The 25,735-nt window shown below is 41.0% G+C and overlaps 1 protein-coding gene across 1 annotated transcript in view; it reads left to right on the top strand.

Moving 5' to 3' along the window:
• Nucleotides 1-7,731, top strand: part of ABCB1 (ATP-binding cassette, sub-family B (MDR/TAP), member 1) — a 93,510-nt gene extending 85,779 nt beyond the window's left edge. The window contains exons 25-27 of the mRNA XM_008589434.1: nucleotides 3,321-3,527; nucleotides 6,187-6,333; nucleotides 7,130-7,731. Of these exons, the coding sequence (XP_008587656.1) occupies nucleotides 3,321-3,527; nucleotides 6,187-6,333; nucleotides 7,130-7,336 (561 nt within the window). The 3' untranslated portion in view covers nucleotides 7,337-7,731. The remainder of the gene's footprint in view (nucleotides 1-3,320; nucleotides 3,528-6,186; nucleotides 6,334-7,129) is intronic.
• Nucleotides 7,732-25,735: the final 18,004 nt, after the last annotated feature.

The following is a 25,735-nucleotide window of genomic DNA, read 5'->3' as shown; positions in this document are numbered from 1 at the left end:
ACTTGACCCTAAGAACCACCCGAAGTCAGGAGATTCTCATTATCATCAGTGGGCCTTGAATCATACATATTTTGGGAAACATTGACCTGGAGTGGTGGTTCTCAAACTTTGGTATATAGTAGAATGGCATAGAGAGCTAGTAGAGAACACAGCCACCCGGGATCATCCAAGTAGGGCAGGGCCTGGCCTTTCAGTTTTACAATTTTCCCAGGTGATTTTGATGCCAACCATAGTTTAAGAACCACTGAACTAGGAAATTTGAAAGAAGTTTTAGATTAAATTGTGGAGTCTTGCAAAATTGTGACAGAATTGTGAAAAGGGGTGGATCCAAGTTTTGTGGGACTTGACAGTTATACAATTTTAGGGATTCTACTTAATGAAAAGAAGATAAAGTTTTGAATGCAAAATCATGTACAAAAGTGAATATTTACTTCAAATGAAAAAAATTGCAACAAAATACTGGAAGTTTGGAGATTCTGGTCCCTTTCCTTTTTAGCAATTTACCATAAACAAGAGCTTCCTGACTCCAGCCTGGCCTCCAGCCAGCCAGAACACTGTCCAACTCCCAGAATTTACATGTAATTGAGGGCCCTTGAAGCTTAACTTTCATTAGCTTCACTTCATTAGCTTCACTTCTGGTTTGAGTCTTCCCCTGACCTTTCCTTCCCCCCTCTTCAGTCTGTCCCCTACACCACAGTCACAGTCCTCTATCCCCTTGAAGATACAGTTAGAAGCCTCTGGTCACTGTCTGGATATAACCCAGTAGGTGCCTGGACCAAGATGGGGGCATTCCCCTTTTAAAGGAGGGCAGAAAATATCTTTCAATTCTGAGACACTTGTGTTACCAAATGCCAGTCTATTGTGTTTAGATCCAGTCCTGGTTCCAATTGCTAACTCTGTAACCTTGTCCAACCTACTTAACTGCTCATTCCCTACCTGTAAAATGGGAATGAAAATCACAGCTACTCTCATGAGGAAGATTAAATAAGAGAATGCATGAGACATGCTTATCATAGAACCTACAATATCGTCAGTGCTTGATTTTTTAATCTATTATTATTTCAAAGTAAGTATACATAGAAAAATACATATTTTACATTTGATTTGTGCTAATAAAAGCAAGCGGTAGATTTAACAATCTCCAATACAGATAGCTAGTCATTTCAATTTGGCCTTATACTATTCCTTACCAATATGTTCGCTTTCCTTGTTAGGTCTTTATTTAGGCCAGGGTCTTTAGAGCAGTTTTCATGAATTCCCCATAGTTCCTTGGTCTTCCCTCAGATCACAGCCATGCCTCAGTCAAAGAAGCTCTGCTTTGATCTGTTCTCCATTCTGGGCTTCTAAACATATTTTTCTTAAAGAAAGGATTCTTCAGCTAAAACAGGTTTAAAATAGTTTGCAATTCTAGTGTATTATGTGGGGATGAGAAGTCCCAGGAGTGTTATCATATTCAGTGTAATGAAGAAACTCATTAAAACTTGCTGGGATCATTCAGATTTGCCTGTGATTATATTAGTTAGGCAGTGTCTGTTTTCTTCCCAGGGGTATAAGCCTGGAAAATTAAAACAACAACTACAACAACAACTCCTTTTTTCCTCAGATTTCCATTTCTCAAGTACAGTGTTCCATCTAACAAGATCTGCCATTTAGCCACATCCTAATATGATTTTTACTGCATCTCTCCACTCTCTACTTTGCACCTTCACTTATTAACAGTGCAAGGAAGCTTGGAGCAGAGATGCTCAGAACAGTCACCACGGCAACTGGGCTTGGTACCAATAAGGTCATGGCCATGCTTTCCGTTTCCGCGCCTGACAGCTTGCCAAGCAGAAGCCATGTTCCTGCAGCAAAGATTGTCTCCTGCCCCTAGCTTGCTGTCTCCCAGAGGCACCCAGCCAGGCACGTGGGATACAGAGCATATATGTGGCTCAGTACATGCTCATCACCACTATTACAAAAGCTCAAAGCTGAGTCACTGGTGTCTTCAGAAGGGATAAACAGCTCTCACTTAAATGCCAGAAAATTCCCTTGCAAAGTAGCTCTCTTGAGCACACATATCTGCATCAGCAAAGCTGACAGGTGCCCTCCACAGGCTTCTGGGAGGGAGCCAGATCACTAGAAAAAGGGCAGCCTCTCCCTTCCTCCTTGTTAGGCTCAGTATTTAAGATGTCTGTCCATCCTTTCATACACCTGTCCATCTGTCTGTCTCCTGTAGTTCCAGGTATGTCATACGCACAGAGTTCCACATTGCTGAAAGCCCTTGAGCCCTTCCTGTGTGCCCAGCACTGTGCTAAGTGGGGTCCATATGTGATATTATTTAATGCTCAATTCTGTGAAGTTAGAAATTATCATCATTCCTGTTTTACCCACAGGAAACTAAGAGAAATTAATTCACTTTCCCAAGTTCAACAACTACTGAGAGATAGAGCAGCCACCCTTCCATGCTCACTTGTAGTCCATTTTGCCAATGCAGCTGATTCCTCAAAGTCAGGACAGATCAGAAACCTGACTGCAGACCTAGTATGTGGTCATGGTTGTTATTTATTTCTGCTCTAATCCTGGCCACTTTTTCTGTGAAAAATTGAGATGTAAGAATAAGGACACCAGGATATATCCCAGAAGTATGAGACATTCATTGTATTAGTTTGCTGTGGAAGCTTTAACCAATTACCACAAATTTAGTGGTTTCTAACAGCACAAATCCGTTATCTTACAGTTCTGGAGGTCAGAAGTCCAAAATAGGTATAACCAGGCTAAAATCAAGGTGTCAGCAAGGCTGTGTGCCTTCTGGAGACTCTGGGACAGTCTGTGTTCTTGTCTTTTCTAGCTTGTGGCCTCTTCCTCCATCTTTCAAGCCCCCGTGGCCAACTGAGTCGTTCTCACATTCATTCTCCTGCCTCCCTCTTCCCCAGTTAAGAACCCTTATGATTACATTGGACCCACCTAGATAATCCAGCATAGTCGCCTTATTTTAAGGTCAGCAGATTAACAACTTTAATCCTATTTGCTACTTTAATTCTTTTCTATGTAATATAATATATTCACAGGTTCCAGGGATTAGAAGAAATCTTGGGGGTAGAGGGAGCCTTATTCTGCTTACTATGTGCATATGTCAAAAACCAAGGTTAAAACATAAAGAACACGGCAGTTCCTCAAAGCATACATAGGGATTAACCTTGACAATCCAAACTTTAAAAAAAAGCATTTTCTTAATCTCACAGGAACTTGGCAGTTTTAATGTATAAAACAATGATGTTAATTTTGCTAAATTCAAAGTGTGCTGGTCCTGAAGTTGATCTATGAACTCCTATTTTCAGCTAATTGATGGCAAAGAGATAAAGCAACTGAATGTCCAGTGGCTCCGAGCACACCTGGGCATCGTGTCCCAGGAACCCATCCTGTTTGACTGCAGCATTGGTGAGAACATTGCCTATGGGGACAACAGCCGGGTCGTGTCACAGGAAGAGATCGTGAAGGCGGCCAAGGAGGCCAACATACACCCCTTCATTGAGTCACTGCCTGACGTAAGTCTCTCTCCAAACTAAGAGCCCAGGCACATGTGGCAACCTCCCTGGTCTATGGTTTGATTTCTGAAGGGCTGGTTTCCCCTTAGGTGAAGAGAAAGTAGCAACCAAAACACATACCCACCTGTACACAAGCATCCGGCCACACTTCCTATCCTATCAGATGCCATGTTTACCTGAACACCTACCTCTCCTTGTGAGGAAGGGATGAAGGTGTTAGATCGATTCAGGTTTAGGAGAGAGGAACTTTCCAGAGCTGGGAAAACTGGAGCAATTATCTACATCCAAAGCTTCTAGGCTTCAGCCCTAGGGATAAGTTCGATTTCCAGGAGGCCTGTCCCTTCAAGTCCGAGTGCAGGGCCCAAGGCAGTACCTGAGTCTCCACCTGTGGACATGCTGCGTCTGGTCCTGCTGAGGAAGCAGGCATGATCACCCCTCCCCATTTCTCATCCCTCCCCATTTTTCTCCCCCATTTTGCCTCCTTCTGCCTCCTTGTGCTCTCCCTCAAGCCTCGACCTCACTGTGGAGTCAGGTTAGGCTAGGCCAGAGAGCTAGCCCCATTCCAGAAAGAGTGCTCCCTCGGAATAGGCTGAGCCATTGGGATGACCATGGTGTCATGTCTTCTCTCATCATCGCATGTTTTACGGGCCCCAAGCTCCACTTATACGGGTGATGTTGAAATCTTCTCCAGGGCTCCCTGGGCTGTTGCCTATGGGTGTCCTATGAATTCCTCTAGGAAGTTAGATAAAGGGAACCTCTCACCCGCTCTTAAGCACTCTTATGTCCTGTATTTTGAAATGCATCTCGACCTAGCTCATCTTTCCTCTCCCATTATCACTAATTATATTCTTTATTGTAAGAAAGTGCCCCTTAAAAAATAAAGCTCGGTAGCCTCAAACCAGCGGGGCAGGCAATCTCCTCATGAGGCAGAATGGCTGTACCAGGTGGCCCTAATTCTCTCTCAAGATTTCCCCTTTCCTTAGGCTTTTCTTCGGATAACTGCTGACACCAATCATGGGCCCCAGGGAGGAGGCGTTGTTCCCTTCCTCTCCTTTAACAGTCTAGCCCGACTGTGAATAACTGACCCTTCTCAAGGCTTAAACATTGAAAACATAAAGCTCCAATCTCCTGTACTAATGAGAAGTCAGTGGTTCTCAAAGTAGGGGCATGGATTAGCATCACCTGGGAACTTGTCACAAATCCATATTTCCAGGCCCCACCCAGACCAGCTGAATCAGTGACTTTGGAGGTAGAGTCCAGCAGTCTGTGTTTTAATAGCCCAGGTGTTACCGGTGCAGGCTAAAACTGGAGAACCACTGGGCGAGAGTAACTATTATCTAGCTTATTAACTATATCTTGCCCCTTTGGTATTTGTCTGCTTCAGGGATCCCACCTTTCTGGACTCCTGGTCTCTATCTATCACCCAGAGCACACCTGTAGACATCATTATTCTTTTCCTCAGTGTCTAGACCAGGAGAGAGAAGGAAAAACTCCCTAAATCCTATTATCTGTCTAAGGGTCCATTTCTCTTTGAGCGATTCATGCTAGGATTTACTTCACCCTGCAGGAAGCCGGTGTAGCAAGCTCCCTCCTGCGGGCTTACAGCACTACCTTTATCTGTCTCAATAGGATCTACTCTGCCTCAGAGCAACCTGGTAACCCCTACACTCACACGAGACACACTTCCGTGCTCCTGCCTTCAAAGGCAGGCATGACTCAAGGGTGGAGCCTGTCCCAAGCATCTGCCAAAACCTTACCTGGGGTCTTTTCATTCCTTCTACAGGTGGAGACCACAGAACTAGGGTTGCCAGGTATAGCAAATAAAAATAGGCAACTCTATATAGAACATGAATTTTACAGTCCAACTCTGGGTGTCAGAATCAGAGCCTACAGTCTGACTAAAATGTCAGCCTGGCGAGGGCCTGAACGTAATCATATAGTTTTGTTTTCTAGGTTATGCATACTGTCTCGTCTTGTTTCTGCTCTACTCTACATACACTTTAACTCCTGTCCCGGTCCTCGCAGTGAATAGTTAGTGACAATGATCTACTGTGGGAAAAAAATGTGAAGAATTTCAGAACTCTAAAAACAAAAATTTTAAAAAGAGATTTCAGTTTTCAAAGTTAGATATCAAAATGGAGTCCTTTAGCATGCATTAAAATTGTTTAAGCATTAGAGACAGTTTCATAAAAATAGACACTGAAAGGCTAACATCCCAAGAACTTTTCTTTCCCTTGTTTAAAGTCATGCAGAGAGTGTCACCTGCTGGTTATAAATAAGGTGCACTTCAATTTTTTATTATGTATAGCCTGTTCTAATCAAATTTCCTTTCTCCTACCAACCTGTGTCCCAAATATAATGAAACCATCTGATGGAAAATACTAACACTGCAACAACATGTTTCCTCAAAAAAAGACTAACTTGTTTACACTAAAACATATAATTTTAAGACCCAAATGTCTGTTTTCAAAAAGGGAGATTTAACCTGTCATTTAGAGCTGTTTTGTTGTTCTTCGTTTAAATCTGTACAAATCCAGTCTTAGCTTTTGAACCTGAACTTTGTGTGTGTGGAAGTAGTTATCCTATTTTCTGGAAGCAAACTTTTTGCTAGAACTTTATTATCAGTTCAACTTTCATGATGACAAAACCCTATTTACAGAAATACAACACCAGAGTAGGAGACAAAGGAACACAGCTCTCTGGCGGCCAGAAACAGCGCATTGCCATAGCACGTGCCCTCGTCAGAAAGCCTCATATTTTGCTTTTGGATGAAGCTACATCTGCTCTGGATACAGAAAGTGAAAAGGTAAGAATTTAAATTGGATTTATTCACACTTGCATCAGTCATCCTTAAAAGGTTTAGATGTCTGCTTTTGTCTTCCATAGTAGAGAACAAAATTTAGCCAGATATGTTGGCTGTTACTTATGCCAGCTTTCAGTGGAATTTAAACACTTTCTGTAGCTATTACTCAGGAGAGCTAAGATGACACAAAGCAAATTAGTCTTATGGCACAATGCTCCAAAGGAGGTGTATTTCCCACGTCTACTGGCAGCATCTCCTCAGCAACCATATGAAAAAGTGGGAGGGTAAGACAAAGTTAAGAATTTGGCTCTTCCTTATAATAAATATAATCAGTCATTTTCAGTTCAAGAAGAGGTTAAGAATTCAGATGCCTGAAAGACAAACCGTTTATGAGATGTTCCCTATCTTAAAAATAAAAATTTTTGTTTAAAATTCAAGGAGACTATGTTTGGCCTTCGCTCAGGCTTCCTGAATTTTTTGTGGATCTGGAATAGAGGGCTGGTTTTAAGCACGTTGTTTGGCGAGGCACATTAGTAAATGCTTTTAAATGATTAAGTAGACTGTATTTACTGCCATAACTTTATGAATAGGTAACTCTGGCTTCAGAATTAATCCAAACTCGGGTTCAATTATCTTCTGACATGACAAATCGTTCACTTTCTAAAATCTATGTTCTATTTCACTGACACCATTGTTAAAGAAGGACCTATTATGGGGAAATTGTGGGGCTTGTTATGGAGGAGGAATTAAAGGGAGAGGACTATTATTATCAGAATTAATTTATGTAATTACTGAACAGATTGTCCAAGAAGCCCTGGACAAAGCCCGAGAAGGCCGCACCTGCATTGTGATTGCTCACCGCCTGTCCACCATCCAGAACGCAGACTTAATAGTGGTGTTTCAGAACGGCAAAGTCAAGGAGCACGGAACGCACCAACAGCTGCTGGCGCAGAAAGGCATCTACTTTTCAATGGTCAGTGCTGGAGCAAAACGCACTGAACTGTGACCACGAGATGTTACATTTAAAAAATATATTTGTGTTTAAATATGGCATTTAATCAAAGTTAAAAAGCAAACATATTGGATTATGTAGAGTTGTCTGTCTACTATTTCCTGCCACAATTGAAGGTCATTCCATCAAGTTCAGAGTTTTCAGAGACTTCGCAATTAAAGAAACAGAAAGAGAAATATATCAAATGGGGGGAAATGATTTTAATTGCATTATAAAATTTATAAAAGAATTCAAAGTAGATTTTTAAAAAATAAAGTATGTAATTTTGTTTATATATTCTTATTTGGACTGTAACTGACTGCCTTGCTAAAAGTTTATAGAAGTAGCAAAAAGTATTGAAATGTTTGCATAAACTGCCTGTAATAAAACTAAACTTTCATATAACTGGAGTCATCTTGTCCAAAATCCCTGTGAATATACCTTCTCCGAATTAGAATATTATAGATAATTTCTGCTTTTTTAAAGAAAAAACTTCTTTAAAAACACCCAATCATTTTTGTGGGAATGATTAAACAGTTTACATAATTCCTATTGTATATACTCTTTTTAGTTACTAATATTATTCTTTTACATTCTATGATGTTGTTGCAGAGCAGTTGAGGGGAGAAGGGGAGAGAGAAAGGGGGAAGGAAATAGGTTGAGAGAAGGAGGAAGGAGGAGGGGTGGGGTTGAGGCCTGTGACACCCCCTCATTCCTGCAGCGGAGACCAGGGGGCTTCCAGCGGTGTCTTGGTCATTGCTAGGCTGGGTGCAGATGTCAGGCGGGTGTGGCTGAAGCTCTAGCCTCCCCAATGCCCCCCAGCTCAGGAGCCTGGGGTGCTTCTTATGGCAGCTCAGTGGTCATTGCTGGACTGGTTGCAGGTGTTGGGGGCATGGCTGAGGCTCCCAGTCCTCCTTCCTCCCTGGCTTGTTAGCCCAGGAGAATTCCAGTCCTTCTAGGTTTTATAGGTGTTCTTTGGTGATGTGAGACCTTTAGTAGTTAATATCAAACTTTGTCTCTGGTCTGGGTATTTTGTGTTTTCTTCCAGTTCTGTGTTGGCTTATTTGCTGTTCCTACCACTTAAACTCTGCACTGGAACTAATTTGTTGTCCTTTGTTTACTTCTAAAATGGGGGAACTTCCTGTGAGGGCCAGCACTTGAGCTCTGTGGTTGAGCTAAATTGTTGCTGTGCTGCTAATTCCCTAGGGAAGGCTTTTCGTGCAGCTCAGGTTTTAATGATTGTCTTTATAGATACTTCTGGCTCTTGTGAGATCCGTTACATCTGGGTTGTATAGAAACTCAGGTCTGGGCCTGAGTCTTTACATCAAACTGCACCCTCGGCAGTTCTATATTCCTGACCAGTCTCCACTGAGTGGTGTTGTGCAGACTAGGGGAGCAGATCAGCTGTCCATGCTGAGTCCCAGTGTTCGCTTTGTGGGCCCATCTCCCCCACCACCCATGCTCCAAACACTTCCCATGGGGTGAGCCATGCACCAATCCCTTGTGATGACTCACTGGCCTCTGAATGGCTCCTTTTCTTCAGTTGTTGTGGCTCCCTGCTCCTATGTGGGTCCACATGAACCCTGTTAGTGGTCTTGCTGGCCTGGGAGCCACCAAGGCCCTCTCCTCCCCTGCCGCCTCCAAGCAACTTCATTCAAAGAGCACAGCTGCAGCTTTTGCTGACTCCTGCACCATGCACTCAGCAGCTCCAGCCTAGAAGCAGCCAGGCCTCGAAATGGTTGGAGCAGTTCTTTCTCTCATCGTGGCTTCTCCTGCCTTCATGCACTCCGTAGGTCTCTCCTCTTCCCCTGAGCTCTAGTGGCCCCAACTTGGCTGTCATTGCTTTTTAATAGTTGTAAATTGGTTGATTTGTGGGAGAGAGTGATGCTGGTGACTGTCTATTCCACTATTTTGACCAGAAGAACCTATTCTATATATCTTGTCGTGCTGGGCCTGGTTTCATTCTTCTTGGACTTGATCTTGCTGATTCTTGCATTTCCACATTATGATGGCTTTCAAACCTATCACATATATTAATACAATATTTGGGGAGGTGGGGCGAGGCAACATTATAAAGTGTATATTACTCAGATGTATATTAAATATTTTGCATTGCTCTTGTAGTATTTTAATATTTTAAGGATTTTAATATTTTTACACTTTTCAAAATACAATAACTTTTTATCCTTTGTTTTGATAATGAATCATTTTTCCCAGTAATTGGTCTCTTCTGGAGTTGATCCTTCTGATTTGCAGATGTTTAAAATGTGCCATGAGGGGCCGGCCCGGTGGCACACTGGAGAGTGTGCCGCTTGGGAGTGTGGCGGTGCTCCCACCAAGGGTTCAGATCCCATGTGGAGACCGGTTCCCGCTCACTGGCTGAGCACGGTGCGGGCGCAACACCGAGGGTTGTGATTCCGTTGCTGGTCAGTAAAAAAGACAAAAAGGAAAAAAAATAAAATGTGCCATGAGTTTAAATACATCATGAGGCAAACATAATGATAAAAGAAGAAAGTATCATGAAGGCTGGTGTTCTGACTACAAAATTTTTAAATTAGCCAAAAATCAGTATAAACAAGATTGAAAGTCACAATCTGGGGGCCATATTTGTCATATATTGTAAACAATTCATATCTTTAATATACAAAGACCTTCTGAAAAGAAAAAAGCCATCCCCTCCAAGAAAAGGGGACAAGAGATATGATCATAATTCTCAAAGAAGAAATGCATGAGAAAAAAGTGTACAATTTCAATAATAAAGAAATGCAAGTTAAAACAAAATACCCTCTTTTGCCTAGTTACTTGATGAATAAAAAAAAAATCTGTTACACTTCTTATTAATTGACTTGGTCATTGATTAAATTTCTTCAATCATTATTTGACAACATAAGTGAAAAGTTTTTAAAATGCATATCCTTCAAGACAGGAATTTCGTTTCTGCGGATTTAATTAAGAGATACATAAAAGAATGCTTATTGTAGCATCACTTATAATATTGAAAACTGAAAAGATCTAAATATTTAACAGTAAGAAAGTATACATTAAATTTTAGTGCATTCACAAAATTGAATACTATACAATCATTAAAAAATTAAGTTAAAGAAGAATATTACCAAAGGCAAGTAATTTTGTGTAAAGAAAAATTAATTAGCAATAGCTCCAGCAATATGGTAGCTTAAAAAGACTTGTGAGAGACACTCCAAAATAAACAAGAGTTAGAAATGATCTTGTTTTGGGGCCGGCCCGGTGGCGCACTGGATAGTGCGCCGCTTGGGAAGCGCGGCGGCGCTCCCGTCCGAGGGTTCGGATCCCCTGGCTGAGTGAGGCGCGGGAGCAACGCCGAGGTTTGCGATCCCGTTGCCGGTCCCCGGTCCGGTACGGGGGCAACACTGAGGGTTGCAATCCGTTGCCGGACACGGAAAAGAGACAAAAGACAAAAAAAAAAAAAAAAGAAATGATCTTGTTTTGAGGGGCTGGCCGGTTAGCTTAGGTGGTTAGAGCGTAGCCCTATAACCCCAAGGTCGTGAGTTCAGATCACTAAACCAGCCAGCCAAAGGAAAAAAGCAACAATTTGGTTGATTTTGTTTTGTGTCCTAACTTTTCAGCTTTTATTTTTGTAAATTTTTCAGGTTTTAAAAAGTGTGCTTATTCTAGAAAATTTAGACAAATTTATACAAATAGAAGCATAAAACCATGTCACGCTTGGTTTCACTTGTCAAAAATAAATATTTTTTCCTTAGCTTTCTGTATATCTGCTATAGGGAATTTGTTTACATGTGACATTTCTATTTTTAAAAAAAATTAAAGTTCTTGGGTGTCTATAAAAAGAATAGTAAAGTTATCTCTTATAGTTATTTTCACAGTCTAGATGCTTCTGTGGGCTTGACTCACTGACCGTGTGAACCGTGTTCCCCTTTTTACTATTTTGCTCTGGCTGGGATCACATGGAGGTGGAGCCCCTCACAGAGCCTCCTGCTGTTTCTGCCTGAGTGCGTTGCCACCCCCATAACCTCCTTGGCTTTAAAGATGGGCAAGGGGGTGTTCCCCTTCACACCATTTATTTTTTCCAAATTTGCCTCAGAGGGTCAGAATCAACTTCTGAATGTAAGCCAAAATGTGTTTCGATCTGTTTCCTGACACACAAAGCAGCCATTTGTCCCCTGGTCTCAATAGGAAGTCTTTTTTTTTTTTTTTTAATTCATTTTTCTCACATCTCAGTTTCAGATACCTGCATCTAGTTTGGGAGCCCTTTGGGCAGACGACTGTCTCTTTGCATCACTCTGTTCCTGGGTTTGGCAAAGTCCTTGGCATATAGTGGAAGCTCAATAAGTGTCTGTTCTTTTGCCAAGTTTTTTTATCTAGTGTGTACCTTCATCTGGGTCAGTTTGGTTTTATTACAAATTAACATCTAAGAAGTCCTTTGTTAATGTAAGATATATTAGGAGGGTTCTTATCTAAAGTCATATAATTTTACATAAAAAATAAAGAGAGGAGCCTATCATTACCATAAGACCTGTTATGTGAACTGTATTCATAATTTTGTAAAATAAAGTATTTTGTGTATACATTGGCCCTTTGTATCCATGGGTTCCACATCCATAGGTTCCACATCCGTGGACTCAACTACAGATTGAAAATGTTCAGAAAAAAAGTAGATGGTTGCATTTGTACCGAACATGTACAGACTTTTCTTCATGTCAGTATTCCCTAAAAATACAGAGTAACATGTATTTATATAGCATTTACATTGTATTAGGTATTATAGATAATTTAGAGATAATTTAAAGTATATGGGAGGAGGATGTATGTAGGTTAGATTCAAATGCTATGCCATTTTATATAAAAGACTTGAGCATCTTCAGATTTTGGTATCCAAGGGAGGCTCTGGAACCAATCTCCCATGGATACCGAGGGACAACTCTGTGTGTGTGTGTGTGTGTGTGTGTGTGTGTGTGTGTGTGTGTGTGTGTTTTTAAGTAACTGGAGTAGTCCAGTAACAGTATTGTACCAGTATCAATGTCCTGGGTTTGACTTTGAACTACAGTTACTACATGTCATCACTGGGGGAAGCTGGGTGACAGGTACACAGGACTCTATGTAAGATTCTTGCAACTTCCTGTAAGTCTACAATTATTTCAAAATTAAAAAGTTAAGAAGAAGAAATAGGAAAACAGATGGTTAAACGTTAAAGATTTGCTCCTATTGAAGTGATACTTATTTGGGCTGACCTCTGAAGAGCAGAGGTTAGGCAAGGAGAGGTGGGAGTGGGGGAAACAGGCCACAGGCAAGGAGGGAGAGTATTTCAGGTGGAGGACACAGCCTGTTCGAGTGGGCATTTGAGGTACAAGAAGGAGGACGTGTGGCTGGAGCGTGCCAAGCAAGGCAGAGAATGGCACGAGACCCCTTGCCTGGGTGAGCAGGGACACCTGCTTCCCTCTGGGAGGGAGCCCTGCTAGATAGGATGGAGTCTGGGGGTATTTTAAGCTGAGGACCAGCTCCTGAACTGTGATGATCTCTCTCTCACATACTCCAGTCACTGTACTATGAAGAGAAGTCCATGTCACCTGGGGTGATGACATGACGCAACCCAGCTGAGCTCTTAGCCCACTGCCAGCACTCAGTGCCAGCTGCATGAATGGGCCCAGCCAAGCCTCTGGATGACTGCAGCTTCTGGCAGCATCTGCCTGCAGCCTCACAAGATGGGAACCACTCAGCTGAGCCCAGTCAATCCGTACAGCCATAAGAGATCATAGGAACCATTTGTTTTAAGCCAGTTGATAACCAGAACAAGTAATAACCTTTCAAGTTCTGAAGCCTGTCAAGGTCTTCACTGGCCTTAATTTTCTTGATCTTCACAAGAATCCCTCTAGACTGCAGTATCTTGGTGGGCACCTGGTTCACCATTGTACACTAACACCTCTGTTGATACCTGGCACATGAAAAGTCCTCGATAAAAATATCCGTGAAAAAAAAAAAAAAGATTTGTTACCCTTAGGGGAAAAAAATTAAACAGAAGAATTTCACGGAGTACTTTCTGAACCTATAGTCCTTTGTCCCACTTGGAACTTCTAACACAAAGGTGAAAGACCTCTGGAGTCTGGAGAAACTGGAATAGCAAAGAGAAAATGAATGCTTACAGATATGTGTCAGAGGCAAAGTTACATGATGAAATGTTTTCACCTAAACTCTTTCAAAAAAATCCAGTTTTGGTCATAAGGAAAAGTGACCTTTGAGTTGAAAACTCTGTTTTTGCTTTCTCCACTGTGCAGCTAAATTTAAATGTTTTCCTTCTCATCAATTACTGCTCAGTGTATGGAGAAACACCTAGGCTCTCCAGTCACAGAAAGCTGGGTTTCTGTGTTGCCTGCTGGTTTATTAACATGCATGGCTCTTTGGGCAAGATTCTTATTTTCTTTAAGCCTCTGTTTCCTCATTGGCAAATAAGGGACTTCAAAAGCTATCTCATTGGATTACTTGAGCACTAAATTTTATGATAAAGCATTTAAGATTATACCCAATACATAGAATATAAGTGAAAAAAATAATATTGGTTGCCTTCATTCCATATTTTTCTTGCTCTTCAAAGCTACCAATTTTCTTGCATGAAAAGCAAGTTTCGTTTTTTGTTTATGCATTTAGGAATTATTTTAAGTGCCTGCTAGACTAGATGTTGAGAGCACAATAATAAGACAAGGAGCTAACAGCTTTGGAGACAGGAAATAAGTTTAGTAATGTGTACTGGTGCCATGATGCAGGATGGTGGGGTGTGATGGGGGACCAAGAAGAGGTTAATCACTCCTCCTGGAAGTGGCTTGAGGGTTTAAAAAGCTTCCTGAGCAACCAAGATGTTCTTCAGAAGATAAATGGATGAATAAATTGTGGGACATCCAGACAATGGAATATTATTTAGCACTAAAAAGAAATGAGCCATGAAAAGACATGGAGGAAAATTAAATGCACATTACTAAGTGAAAGAAACCAATTTTAAAAAGCTACATACTGCATAATCCCCACTATATGACATTCTAGAAAAGGCAAAACTATGGAGACAGTAAAAAGATCAATGGTTGCCAGAGGATGGGGGGAGGGAGGAATGAATAGGCAGAGCACGGAGGATTTTTAGGGCAGTGAAACTATTCTGTAAGATGCTATAATGGTAGATACATATCATTACACATTTGTCCAAACCCACCCAGTGCACAATACCAAGAGTGAACCTTCATGTAAATATAATGTAACTATGGACTTTGGGAAATAATGATGGGTCGATGCACTGTTCATCAGTTGTAACAAATGTGCAGCTCTGGTAGGGAATGTTGATACTGGGGAAGGTTATACTCATACAAGTGTATGTGTAAGTGTAGCGGTAGGAGGTATATAGGAAATCTCCGTACCTTCCACTCAGTTTTGCTGTGAACCTAAAACTGCTCTAAGAAATAAAGTCCATTAGGCAAGCAAGCAAACAAACGCTCCCTGGAGAACTGACTGTCAGATGGACAGTGGAGGAGTGTGGAGGTGGGGGAGCAGTGTAGAACAGCCTGGAAGGCTGGAACCAGGAGTGGTCCTGGGTGGCTGGAGTTTTGGGTGTTGGGTGTGGAGGAGGTGGGTGGTGGCCACCACAGGGATGACACTGGGGCAGGCAGGACCTGAGCGTGAAGGACCTGGTGTGCAGAATGGATTTTATTATTTTTATTTTTGCTGTGATTCATTTGAAATAGTGAGAGTGTTGAGCTACGCCTCACATTAGAGTGGCCACATTCTTACAGATGTATCTGTGCAGTAAGATTTTATAAAATAAATCACATTTTAAAAAATTTCCATTATAGAGGAAATATATCCCTTTTACAAATTCTGTAAGTAAAGAGGAAAAGAATAAACTTCAGAAACTTACCTTACAACTGCAGAGCATGTGGGTAGCCTGCAAGAGAGCTTCTGAAGCTGAGGAATTTCAACCACAAACATCGGGAGGCAAAACATCCTAATATCCCAAACAGGGACTCACGCCATTCTATTTGGGGTTGAGGGGAAAAGGCAAGGTGAGGAAAGCAGGATTTTTTGTTTGTTTGTTTTTAGTCAGGAGATAGTTGCTATCAATGCTAACAATGCTATCAAGGTCATAACTCTGCTGTTTTAATTCTACATTCAAACCAGTTTGCAGTTGAGGCTTCCTTATTCTACCAGAATTTGAGTATGATGATATTTTCATTTCCTAAAAGAGTTCATTGTTCCTCTTTAACTGTCTCTTATGCAAAACATGCCCATCAGCGTGGGCAACAACCCCACTACTCCCACTCTTCAGAGTTTAAACTGATGACTCAGGCAGGATTTATTCATAGATTTTCCATGTTGTTTTGAGAAAGTCCCAGTTCCAACCAGGCTATGGATGAGACTACCTGAATTATTTGAAAAGCCCTATGGCCACAATATTCTATCTCTTTAGACTAAAAAATAGTATAAAGTTCTTTGGGGTCAGGGAGTCCAGGTCAAGAACATGTGCACATAGACAGTCTGGAGAAAAATATGCCAGAATGGAAATGGTCAGGTTAAAGTGAAAATACAATTTTAAGGGTTTTCTCTATGAGAAGAAATACTTAAAAAGAGTGTTTAAAAGTGTAAGATGCTATAATGAGAGATTAAATACAAAATACTGATGTTTCACAAAAATTAACATTCATGATTTAGTTTTTTGCATAAAACATCAATTCTGAAAGCAAACTGTTTTGCAGCTAAAATTTTTGAGCAGCTAAATTTTTTATGGGTTAATATTGGTTAATAATAATAAAATGTAGTCCATTAGTTAATAGGTGAAATTAAATTTTAATACTCTTTAAATTCTTGAAATTTGCATTTATACCAGAAAGTCTACTTTAGTCAACAATTTTATATACTAGCATTGCGGATCAAGGCTATAGAAAATTCTCTGTACCAAACTCCCATATGCTTTCTGCACCTTTTTATATTTCACTTTATATTTTAATTATTTGCTCAATATTTCACTCTATTTATGGCTTTTTTTGCCATAAATAGGGCTGGGTCTGAGGGCTGGGTCTCTATCTTACTGTCTTTGTATCTTACTGTGTTTAACACAATGTCTTAACACTGTAGGTACCCTCTTCGAAAGTGTTGCATGCAAAAACCTGGTATTGAGTCCTGACACTTAGGGGCCCTTGGACAAGCCAAACACTCATTTAGAGTCTCAGTTTTCTCATTTGAAAAATGGGGATAATTAATAGTCCCTGTGAAGAATCAATTAGGTAATGCATGTAAAGCACTTGGCGGGTGCAAAATGGGCGTTCAATAAATACTCTTTGTATTAAAAAAAAAAAAAAGCATTGTGTGCATCATGAACAGGCACAGTTAGGAAAAGGTAGAGTTAAAACAACTTTTGCCAGTTTCCTGATTCTTCCACCTTGAGACATATCTTCCCTCTGCCTTTCCATATCTACTGTTCACCCTTCTCTTCACACAGCTCTCTGCCCTAGAAAGTTGACTTTTGTGGGTTCAGCTGAAGGGGAGCCAGGAGATAGTTGGGGCAGATCACGGCCTTTCTCAAAGCTTCTCTCTACATGATGCTCAATATAGCTTCTGGTAATTTCTCCCTGCCCTCACCCATGCTGGCCTAGTGGAGGCAATGCCCCTCTCCCAATTGTTGTAGCCCCAAGATACTTCACTATCTGTTACGGTATATCCACTATACCCTATACCTTTCTGCTTATACCTTTGTAAGTAGTTCCTCCATTAAACCCTGCTTGAATATCCTAATCTGAGTGTGCTGGGACCCTGACTGATACAAGACAGTTCAAATTATTGCAGAAAGGATCCGCCATTTTTGACCGGATGATTGCTTTCTCAAACCTTCTCAATAAGCTCTGTAAGTCTAAATTCCTACTTAGTTTCCAGCGTCTAATGTATCAAGTCTCTTATACAGCTCACCATACCCTCATCTGCCTTTTGTCTCAGTTAAATTAAGATCACATCTTCTTTCTTCCAGGGCTCCATTCTTCACCCCCATCTGTCTTTGGCATTGTTTCCTTGCTCTTGGAACTTCTAGGATTACTTCTCTTAGAAGTAGCTTCATGTGTAAGGATAGAGAGAACATGAGTGTTGTTTTTGGTAGGTATTGTGGGGTGTAGGGGAGAGGGGGAAGAAACACTAGTAAACAAAGTTAAATGATTCTTCCACTTCAGATCTTCCCAGAATCTTTGATGTGCTTTGTGACCCTCTGAAAGAGAGCCTGGTAAGCAGCAGTTCTCAATTTTGACCTGATTAGACCATGGAACCCTTGTTATCACTAAGCCCTTGCTGGCATTCCTCAGGTCACAGTTTGGAAAACCTTGTTCCATGAGTATGCTTTTCACTCCATCCTTCTCTTCTTCCGTAAGTGTTTATTGAGCAAATGAATAAATATTGACAAATTGGCGAGAACTCTAGGAGAAAGGAAGTGGAAGACAAGGTACCACAACCCCTTCTTCTCAATCCACTGGCGTTTGCATATGTCAGAATCTCCAAAGATGTGTGGGGTGGGTTGGAAGGTGGCCAGCACTTTCTGCAAGATCCAATTTGAGGTACTGATGGAGACCTGCCTGATTATTCATTCAGAGCCTTCAAGGCTAGATTAGTTGTAGATGCAGTTTCTCCCCTGATCTTGCTGCCCTGATTCCTAAACTAACTGGAAGTGGGGACAGGAGTGGGCAAGAAGAGAAAGTATCATTTATCGGTGCTTGCAATATTCCGGTACTATATTTGTTTCATCCCCTTCCCTGAAGAGCTCACAGTCAAGTGGGAGAGAACAGAGGCAGAAATAAGTATAATTAATGTAGCGTAATATAACGTAACACAATACAATTAATGTAATTCATATAATGCAATACATGGCTATGTGAATGAAGTGATTGTACCCTGGTTTGGTTTTGTTTTTGTTTTTTTTTTAACATTACCTCATTATTCTGCTGTGGCAAAGTCTATAATTACTGGCATTTGACTTCATGTTTTATTGTGGAGTAAGCTTGAGGCCAGACTGAGACAATGTCCACCTACCCTCATGTCTTATGTAGAAAAATATATAGATTTTTATAAGTAGCTACGATGGACTGGATGTTACTATGAAGGCGAGAGAGTGTGGAAGAGAGAAATGAGCAGATAACTTAGAGAAACCTTATCTAATATTTCACAGCCCTTCTTCTATTGATGAACTAACACAAAGATTGGCTAATTTGATTTTAGAATCTTCTTCCTTTGCTTGTGCACCCTACTAGAAAAAATAAAATTTAAAAATTAGGCACAAAATTCTGAGAAAATGGAGTAGATGTACTTTTTTCTATTTGTCCTGCTAAGTATAGATAAAACACTGAACTTTACCTACGAAACAAATGTAAGACTCTAAAAAGTGGAGAGAATAAGGCAGACCAGCCATGGATCCTGTGATCTGTGGAGTTATGCACGGTGGCGAATTCCTGGTTTGTTTTTTGTTTGTTTGCTTCATGTATCCCAGACTTAGAGCTGAAGAAGGCAACAACCCAGAAACACCAGTTCACACAGACAAAAAGTTCTTGCTCTTTCTAGCCGAAGGACCAGGGCAGCCTAGCAAGATAGAACACTTTTAGACAGTCGTAAATCTACCTTATCCAAACATCATAGAAAAAATTGTGGCACCATCCAGACACACACAAGCAAAGGCCAAGTGGGAGCCTTAACTTCCACCTTTGCCAGGCTGTAACAAGTCACCTAAACCTCACTGTTTGCCCCCTGCCAGGGTGTGTAAGAGAAGGCCAAGTAGGGAGCTGATCTTTTTTTTTCCAATTGTACATATTTGTAGGGTACAGTGTGTTATCTCAATACATGTATAAGTTTGTACAATGATTCACTTAAGGTAGATAGCATATCCATCTAAACATTTGTGGTGATTACAGTCAAGATCCTCTTTTTTAGTTATTTAGAGATATGCAATATGATATGCAATACTTATTAGCTTTAGTCAGCCTAAAGCTAATAACTTATTCAGCCAGAATTTATTCTTCCTATCTACCTATAACTTTGTATCCGTTAATCCACCTTTTTCCCTCCCCCAGACCCCCTTTTCCTCCCAGCTGCTGGTAACCATTATTCTACTCTCTGCTTCCATGAGAACCATTAATTTATATTTAAATATAATTTTAAAATACTTTGATAGATGGAGTCTGTTGCCCCTTACTTATAGGAAATTCTTTTTTACAATATAAATCTTTTATATATAGTTTTAAAATATTGATCTGTTCAATACACACTTAGTGAGACCTCAAGTGCTGTGGGGACTAGAAATAGGCATAGATTCTGCCTGGTAGTAGTCTTGCAAAGGGATACAGAAGGAAGAGTTGGAGTCGCATGACCAGAGCTGGAGTCCTAATTCCATTGTTTACTAGCTGTGTAAACAATTCATCTTCAGGGGTCCCAGTTGCTTCACCCCTAAACTGGGAATAATAGCTCCTTATTATTTACCTTAAACATGCTTCTTGTTTTGAGAATCAAATGAGATATTACACACACACACACACACACTCACACACACACACACAAACATATATGTATGTGATGGGCTCTGTAACTGTGTAAAACACTATATAAATCTGAATGATTTTTATTCTAGAACCATGCCTTGTTTTCTTTATATCCTCAAACTCTAGCACAGGGTCTGGCACATAGTAAATGTGGACAGCAATTATTCGATATTTCAGTGAATAAAACAAAAATAATCTTTACTCTCACAGATCTTATATACTACTGAGGCAACAAAAGACAATGATCACAATAAATTCATAAATTATATAGCATACTAGAAGGTGAGAAATGCTGTAGGAAAAAAAAATCAAAGCAGAGTAAGGGGAACAGAGAGTCCTAGGGGGTATGGGATGTGATTTTGAAAGAAGAGGTCAGGGTTGGTCTCATTGAAAAGACAATTGAGGGGAGGGTGTTAGCCAGGTGAATATTTGGGGGAAGAGAATTTGGGGCAGAGGGAACCATTGGTACAAACACCCTGAAGTAGGACTCTGTCTCTCTTGTTTGAAGAGCATCCAGGAGGCCAGTGTGGCTGGGGTGGAGACAGACAGGGAGAGAAGAAGTAGAAAATGAGATCAGAGAGGTTATGGAGAGGGTGGACCACTGGAGGCCATGACACTGAGTGAATTGGGGGCCACTGCAGGATTGTGACATAATGTGCCTCACATTTCAAAAGAACCACTCTGACTGCTTTTTTGAGAATGGCAAAGGCAGCAGAGGGGGCAAAGATGGAAGCAGAGAGACAGTTAATATGCCATTGAAGTAATTCTGGTGAGAGATGGTAGGGACTTTCATGACGGTGCCAAACCTGATGTACAGGGAAGTGGTCAGATTCTGGATATATTTTGAAAGTAGAGCCAACAGGATTTCCTGACAGACTGATTACGGGGTGTGGAAGAAAAAGAGGGACACACGATGACTCCAGTGTTTTGCCAATTGAGAAGGAGAAACCTGTGCAAGGGGCCAGTGTGGGGAAAAGACCGGGAGTCAAGGTTGGGCATATTAAGTTTAAGATGACTATTCAACATGCAAATAGGGATCTTGAAAATGCAGTTGTGGGGCCGGCCCGGTGGCGCACTGCTACAGTGCGCCGCTTGGGAGCGCGGTGGCGCTCCCGTCGAGGGTTCGGATCCTACATACAGACCGGCGGCTCACTGGCTGAGCGAGGTGCGGGCGCAACACTGAGCGTTGTGATCCGTTGCCGGTCACGAAAAAAGACAAAAAGGAAAAAAAAAAAAATTTTTTTTCCCAACAAATAAATCAACTTTAATAGATATTATTTTGTATTTATATAGTGCCTTCTTCAAGAACCTTACGTGCTTTATAGACATTATCTCTAATTAATTCCCACAGCAAACTTGTTAGGTAAAGAAAATGCAGTTGTGTATAAGAGTTGGGAATTCAGGAAGAAGGAATAGGCTAGAAATTAAAAATTTAGAAAATGTTGGATACAGATAGTATTTAAAGCTGCGGCAGCGATGACAGAGGAAGTGAAAATAGACAGAGAAGTCCAAAAAGTGAGGCTTGGAGCACTCCGTGTTAGTCAAGAAGTTGAAAAAAAGAGGAAGAACATCAAAGGAGACTGGGAAAGAATGACCAGAAGAGCATAGGTAAATCCAAGAAATGTGTGTTGTCCTGGAATCCAAATGAAAAAGGTATATTCAGGAAGAGAGAATGATGAATGCATCAAATGTTTGAATTAGTCAAGATAAGGACAAAGAATTGATTAAAAGATAAGGACAAAGACGAGTAATGCAGAGGTTATCAGTGACCCCTACAAGAGCAGGTTCGGTCGCACAAAAGGGCAAACTCTTGTTTAGAGTGGGTGTGAGAGAACAAGAGGACAGGAAATGCAGGAACTGATGTAACTCTTTCAAGAAGTTTACCTGCAAAGAGAAGTACATGGTAGCTGGCATAGGAAGTGGGGTCAAGAGAGATTTTTTTCAAGGAAGATATAATAGCATGTATTTATGCTAATGGGACTGATCCAGCAGGGACGGAAACGTTGATGGTGCAGGACAAAGAGGGAAGAATGACTCCTTAAGATGATAGAGGGTGATCTATAGTACAGAAATACAAACAAGGACTGGTTGCAAACAGGGGCATGAATAGTCCGTTTAGAGAAGCAGGTGGAGAGACAGAGTGTTGGGTACAGTGCTGGTAAGTGGGCAAATGTCATAGTGGCAAATTACAGCAGTTCCCTTCTGAACACTTCAATTTCATCAGTGAAATAAGAAGCACAGTAACCCAGCAGCATGAGAAGACAGGGAAAGAAGGACAGAAGGCTTAGGAAACAGAATGTAGGAAATAATTATCTAGGAAAGTGGAAGAGCGAATGAACTAAGGAAATAGTTTAAGGACTGTTGGGCAGCACATGTTGGGATACGTCAGAGAAGAAAACAGAAAAAAAATTTGTCCTTATGGATCTTGAATCCCACTGAATGGACAATAAATATAAAACACAGTAAATACATTAAGTATATAGGATAAGGCTATTTAAGTTCATGGTGAGATCAGTCAGATGATTTTATATATTTTTCATCAGATAAATTCTGCTACATGGTGTAAGTTCACGGTAGTTGAGTAATTTGAATTAGCCAGGGTTGTAGATTTATTAAGCAAGCCTGATAAATAGAGAGGGGACAAGAGGGGTGTGGATGTTTGCAGGTTGGGTTATGAAGGAGGAGATGACATGAAAAGGGTGAAGAACAGTAAAATAAGGGTGGTAGGATCAATGGGTTGGAGGATGCATTAAAGCATGGATGTGTTTAACTATTTGATACATTCGACCCATCCTCTCCGTCCCCACTTCCCTGCTCTAGTTAACATGGTGGCTAAGACGACTGCCTGGATTAGAATTTCAGCTCTATCAATTACAACATCTTTATTCTGTTTCACTTTAATTTTGTTTATTGTTGTCCAAAACACATTTCCTTGATTACTTCAGTTTCATAATAAAGCCTGATATTCATTAAGGCAAATTCCTAAATAACCTATAATTTTTCAAAATAAAAGTAAAATACATTTTCAGGAAAAAAAATGAGAAAATTCATCACCAACTAAAGGAAATACGAAAGAGTATTCTTTAGGTGGAAGGAAAATGATCTAAGATAGTAGCTCTGAGATGTAGGAGGAAATAAAAAACAATTACATACATTATGCATAATACATAATACCATTATGGATAATATATAACATCATTATGTATTATGGTAAGTACATAGTCAAGTTCCCATGAAAGATATATACAAAAAATTAAATAATAGTATAAAAGTCAGAGGCGGATAAATAAATTTTAAGAGTTGTAAACGTGGGCCGGCCCGGTGGCGCACTGGAGAGTGCGCTGCTTGGGAGCGCAGTGGCGCTCCCACTGAGAGTTCAGATCCCATGTGGAGACCGGTTCCCGCTCACTGGCTGAGCGCGGTGCAGGCGCGACACTGAGGGTTGCGATCCCGTTACCGGTCAGTAAAAAAGACAAAAAGGAAAAAAAAAAAAGAGTTGTAAACTTTTTGCATTGTCCTGGAAAAAGAATAAGTACCATGATTAGCCAAAGATATATGTCATAATCTCTACGTAGGAGGTAACTGTTAAATAAATAATTAAGTAATATATATTTAATAAACTAATAGAAAAAAACCTGAATAATAGAAATATTCCATTAGTCCAAAAGAAGGCAAAAATGAAGATAAGAAAGACAACACTAATGGGACAAATGGAAAAAGTAAGAGATCAGATTGGTAGAAGGACATGAAATCCAGTCTCCTACAACCATGCGTAAGTATTGAGATACTTCACCACAAAGAGAAAGTTAAGATTTCTTTCAGCCTGAGTGTAATGGAGAAATTCAGTTTATCATAGTGGTTTAAATAGAGTAAGTTTTCAAGTTCTAGTTGATGAATGAATAACTGAATGTGAATTACCAGGCAGGGTTGTTGAATTGTTACCAAATAAATATAAAAGAAGCCCCTGGAATAGCTCTAAGACAGGCAAACATGTAAACACAGCCACGTAGGCACGGCTTCTCTCTCCCCACAAATACTCCATGTAGGTCCTTCTCAGATGCAGAAAACACGTGATCAGCACTTCTTGCATGGACAACCTTGAGGGTTGACTCAAACAGACAGGCAAACACACCTCATGGGTGTTTTTGCCTGTCTGTCTGTGTTAGTTCTAGTTCAAAACCTCCCTACTCCTTCAAGTATCTGCTTTTTACTCTCCCAAGCTTTCTTTTATTAGAGACTCAAGACGCTATCATCCCTATATAAGCTATTCAGTTTTACAATGTCTTCCAAGTCACCATGAAGCCTTCTTTCAAACTAAATAATTCCAATTGTCTAGTCTCAGAGCATCTTGAAATAATGATCTGACTACCTGTTGGATTCATGAAGGGAAGGAATTCTGGTTGACCAAAGAGAATCCTCATGGTTATGCTGGACTGGATAAAGAGAAAAAACATTTTGAGAAAAAATATTCAAATAAATCCGTTTCAACTCCACTTCACTGTCTTAACTCCCAGCATGCTATTTCAGGTCAGTTCTCCCCTGGATCAAGTTAGCAGGCAGAGCAGGATGGAGATACAGGGCACATTCAGGAGGGAGTGCCAGAGCTGCTGGCTTCTCTTCCAGTCTTTCCTCATCTGCCACTTCTGAAATTTTAACTATAATCATAGTTGCCATTTATTAGGTGCCTCCTACGTGCACAGCTCTTTACACACATTATCTCTAATCTTAATAATCCCCCTAATTTACAGATTTATAGATTGAATCAATAATTAAATAACCTGCCCAAGGCCAGACAGCTATATGGTAGCAGTGAGATTCATACCAGAGTCTGACCAACACCTCCTCTTATGCCATGCTCTGCTTTAAGGTTCTCTGGGACCCCAAGAAAGCCATGGGATGACTATTGTGTTAATCAGAGGCAGCAGGAGCAAGGGCCAGCAGGTAATCCTGCTATGTGATTAGGGAAGGAAAGCTATATTTGTTGAACACAGATTAGGCACAGTGGAAAGTACTTTCACCTAGTACTTAATTCATTTATTCCTACTTTTATTTTTTGGCAGTTGGTGGGTGCAGGGATCAGAACCCCGGACGTTGGTGTTACCAATACCATGCTCTAACCAACTGAGCTAACTGGCCAGCCCTAATTCATTTATTTCTAATTCATTTATTCTTAACTCATTTATTCCTCACAATAATCTAGTAAGGGAGATGTTTTTAATCCTTATTTTACATATGAGAAAACCGAGACCTTGAGAAGTGAGCCAAGTGTCCAAAGTCACATAGTAAGATGTGAAGTTCTGAGTGTGAAACTCAGCTGGTTTCAAAGCCATGATACCTTATTGCTGTGTGTTTTAGACTCTTCTTTTTGGCAGGAGTGTGGAGAAATTAATCAGAAGGGACAAGAAAACCATACTTAAGGAGGTGTTGGGAGGAGAGATAATTTAGTATCGGGAGAAATCTAAGATTCGAACAAAAAATGTGGGTTTTTAGTTAGGCAATCACTAAAGTGCCTTCCAGCCCTAAAGTTCTGGGTCTCTAAGTACTAAGAAGAGGTCATGGCCAGCGTTCCTCTTCTCCAAGGAGCATAACGTCATGGGTCCGGGCCGTCCCTGGAGATGGCTGGGTTCGGTGCCACCTGGACCAGAACTCGGGCTGCAGACGCGGGAGGCGACTCTAGCGCTCCCTCTCGGTCCTCGGCCGCCCTGCGACTGTGGAGCGTCCGGACACTGTCCCCGCTCGGGTTCGGAAAGAAACATGAGCGCCGAGGGAAGGTCACAGTCTCTTGCAGGGGCTTAAGTGGCCCGGCAGCACCCGGCTGGTCGCGGGCTTGTGGGCCGCAGCGGGCGCGGGCTGGAGCGGGCTGGCGGCTCGCCCGAGTGGG

This window comes from Galeopterus variegatus, unplaced genomic scaffold (genome assembly GCF_000696425.1).
Source record: "Galeopterus variegatus unplaced genomic scaffold, G_variegatus-3.0.2 Scaffold136, whole genome shotgun sequence".
Classification (NCBI taxonomy): domain Eukaryota; kingdom Metazoa; phylum Chordata; class Mammalia; order Dermoptera; family Cynocephalidae; genus Galeopterus; species Galeopterus variegatus.
Note: the sequence above shows the minus strand (reverse complement) of the source record. Positions and strands in the feature narration are given on the sequence as shown.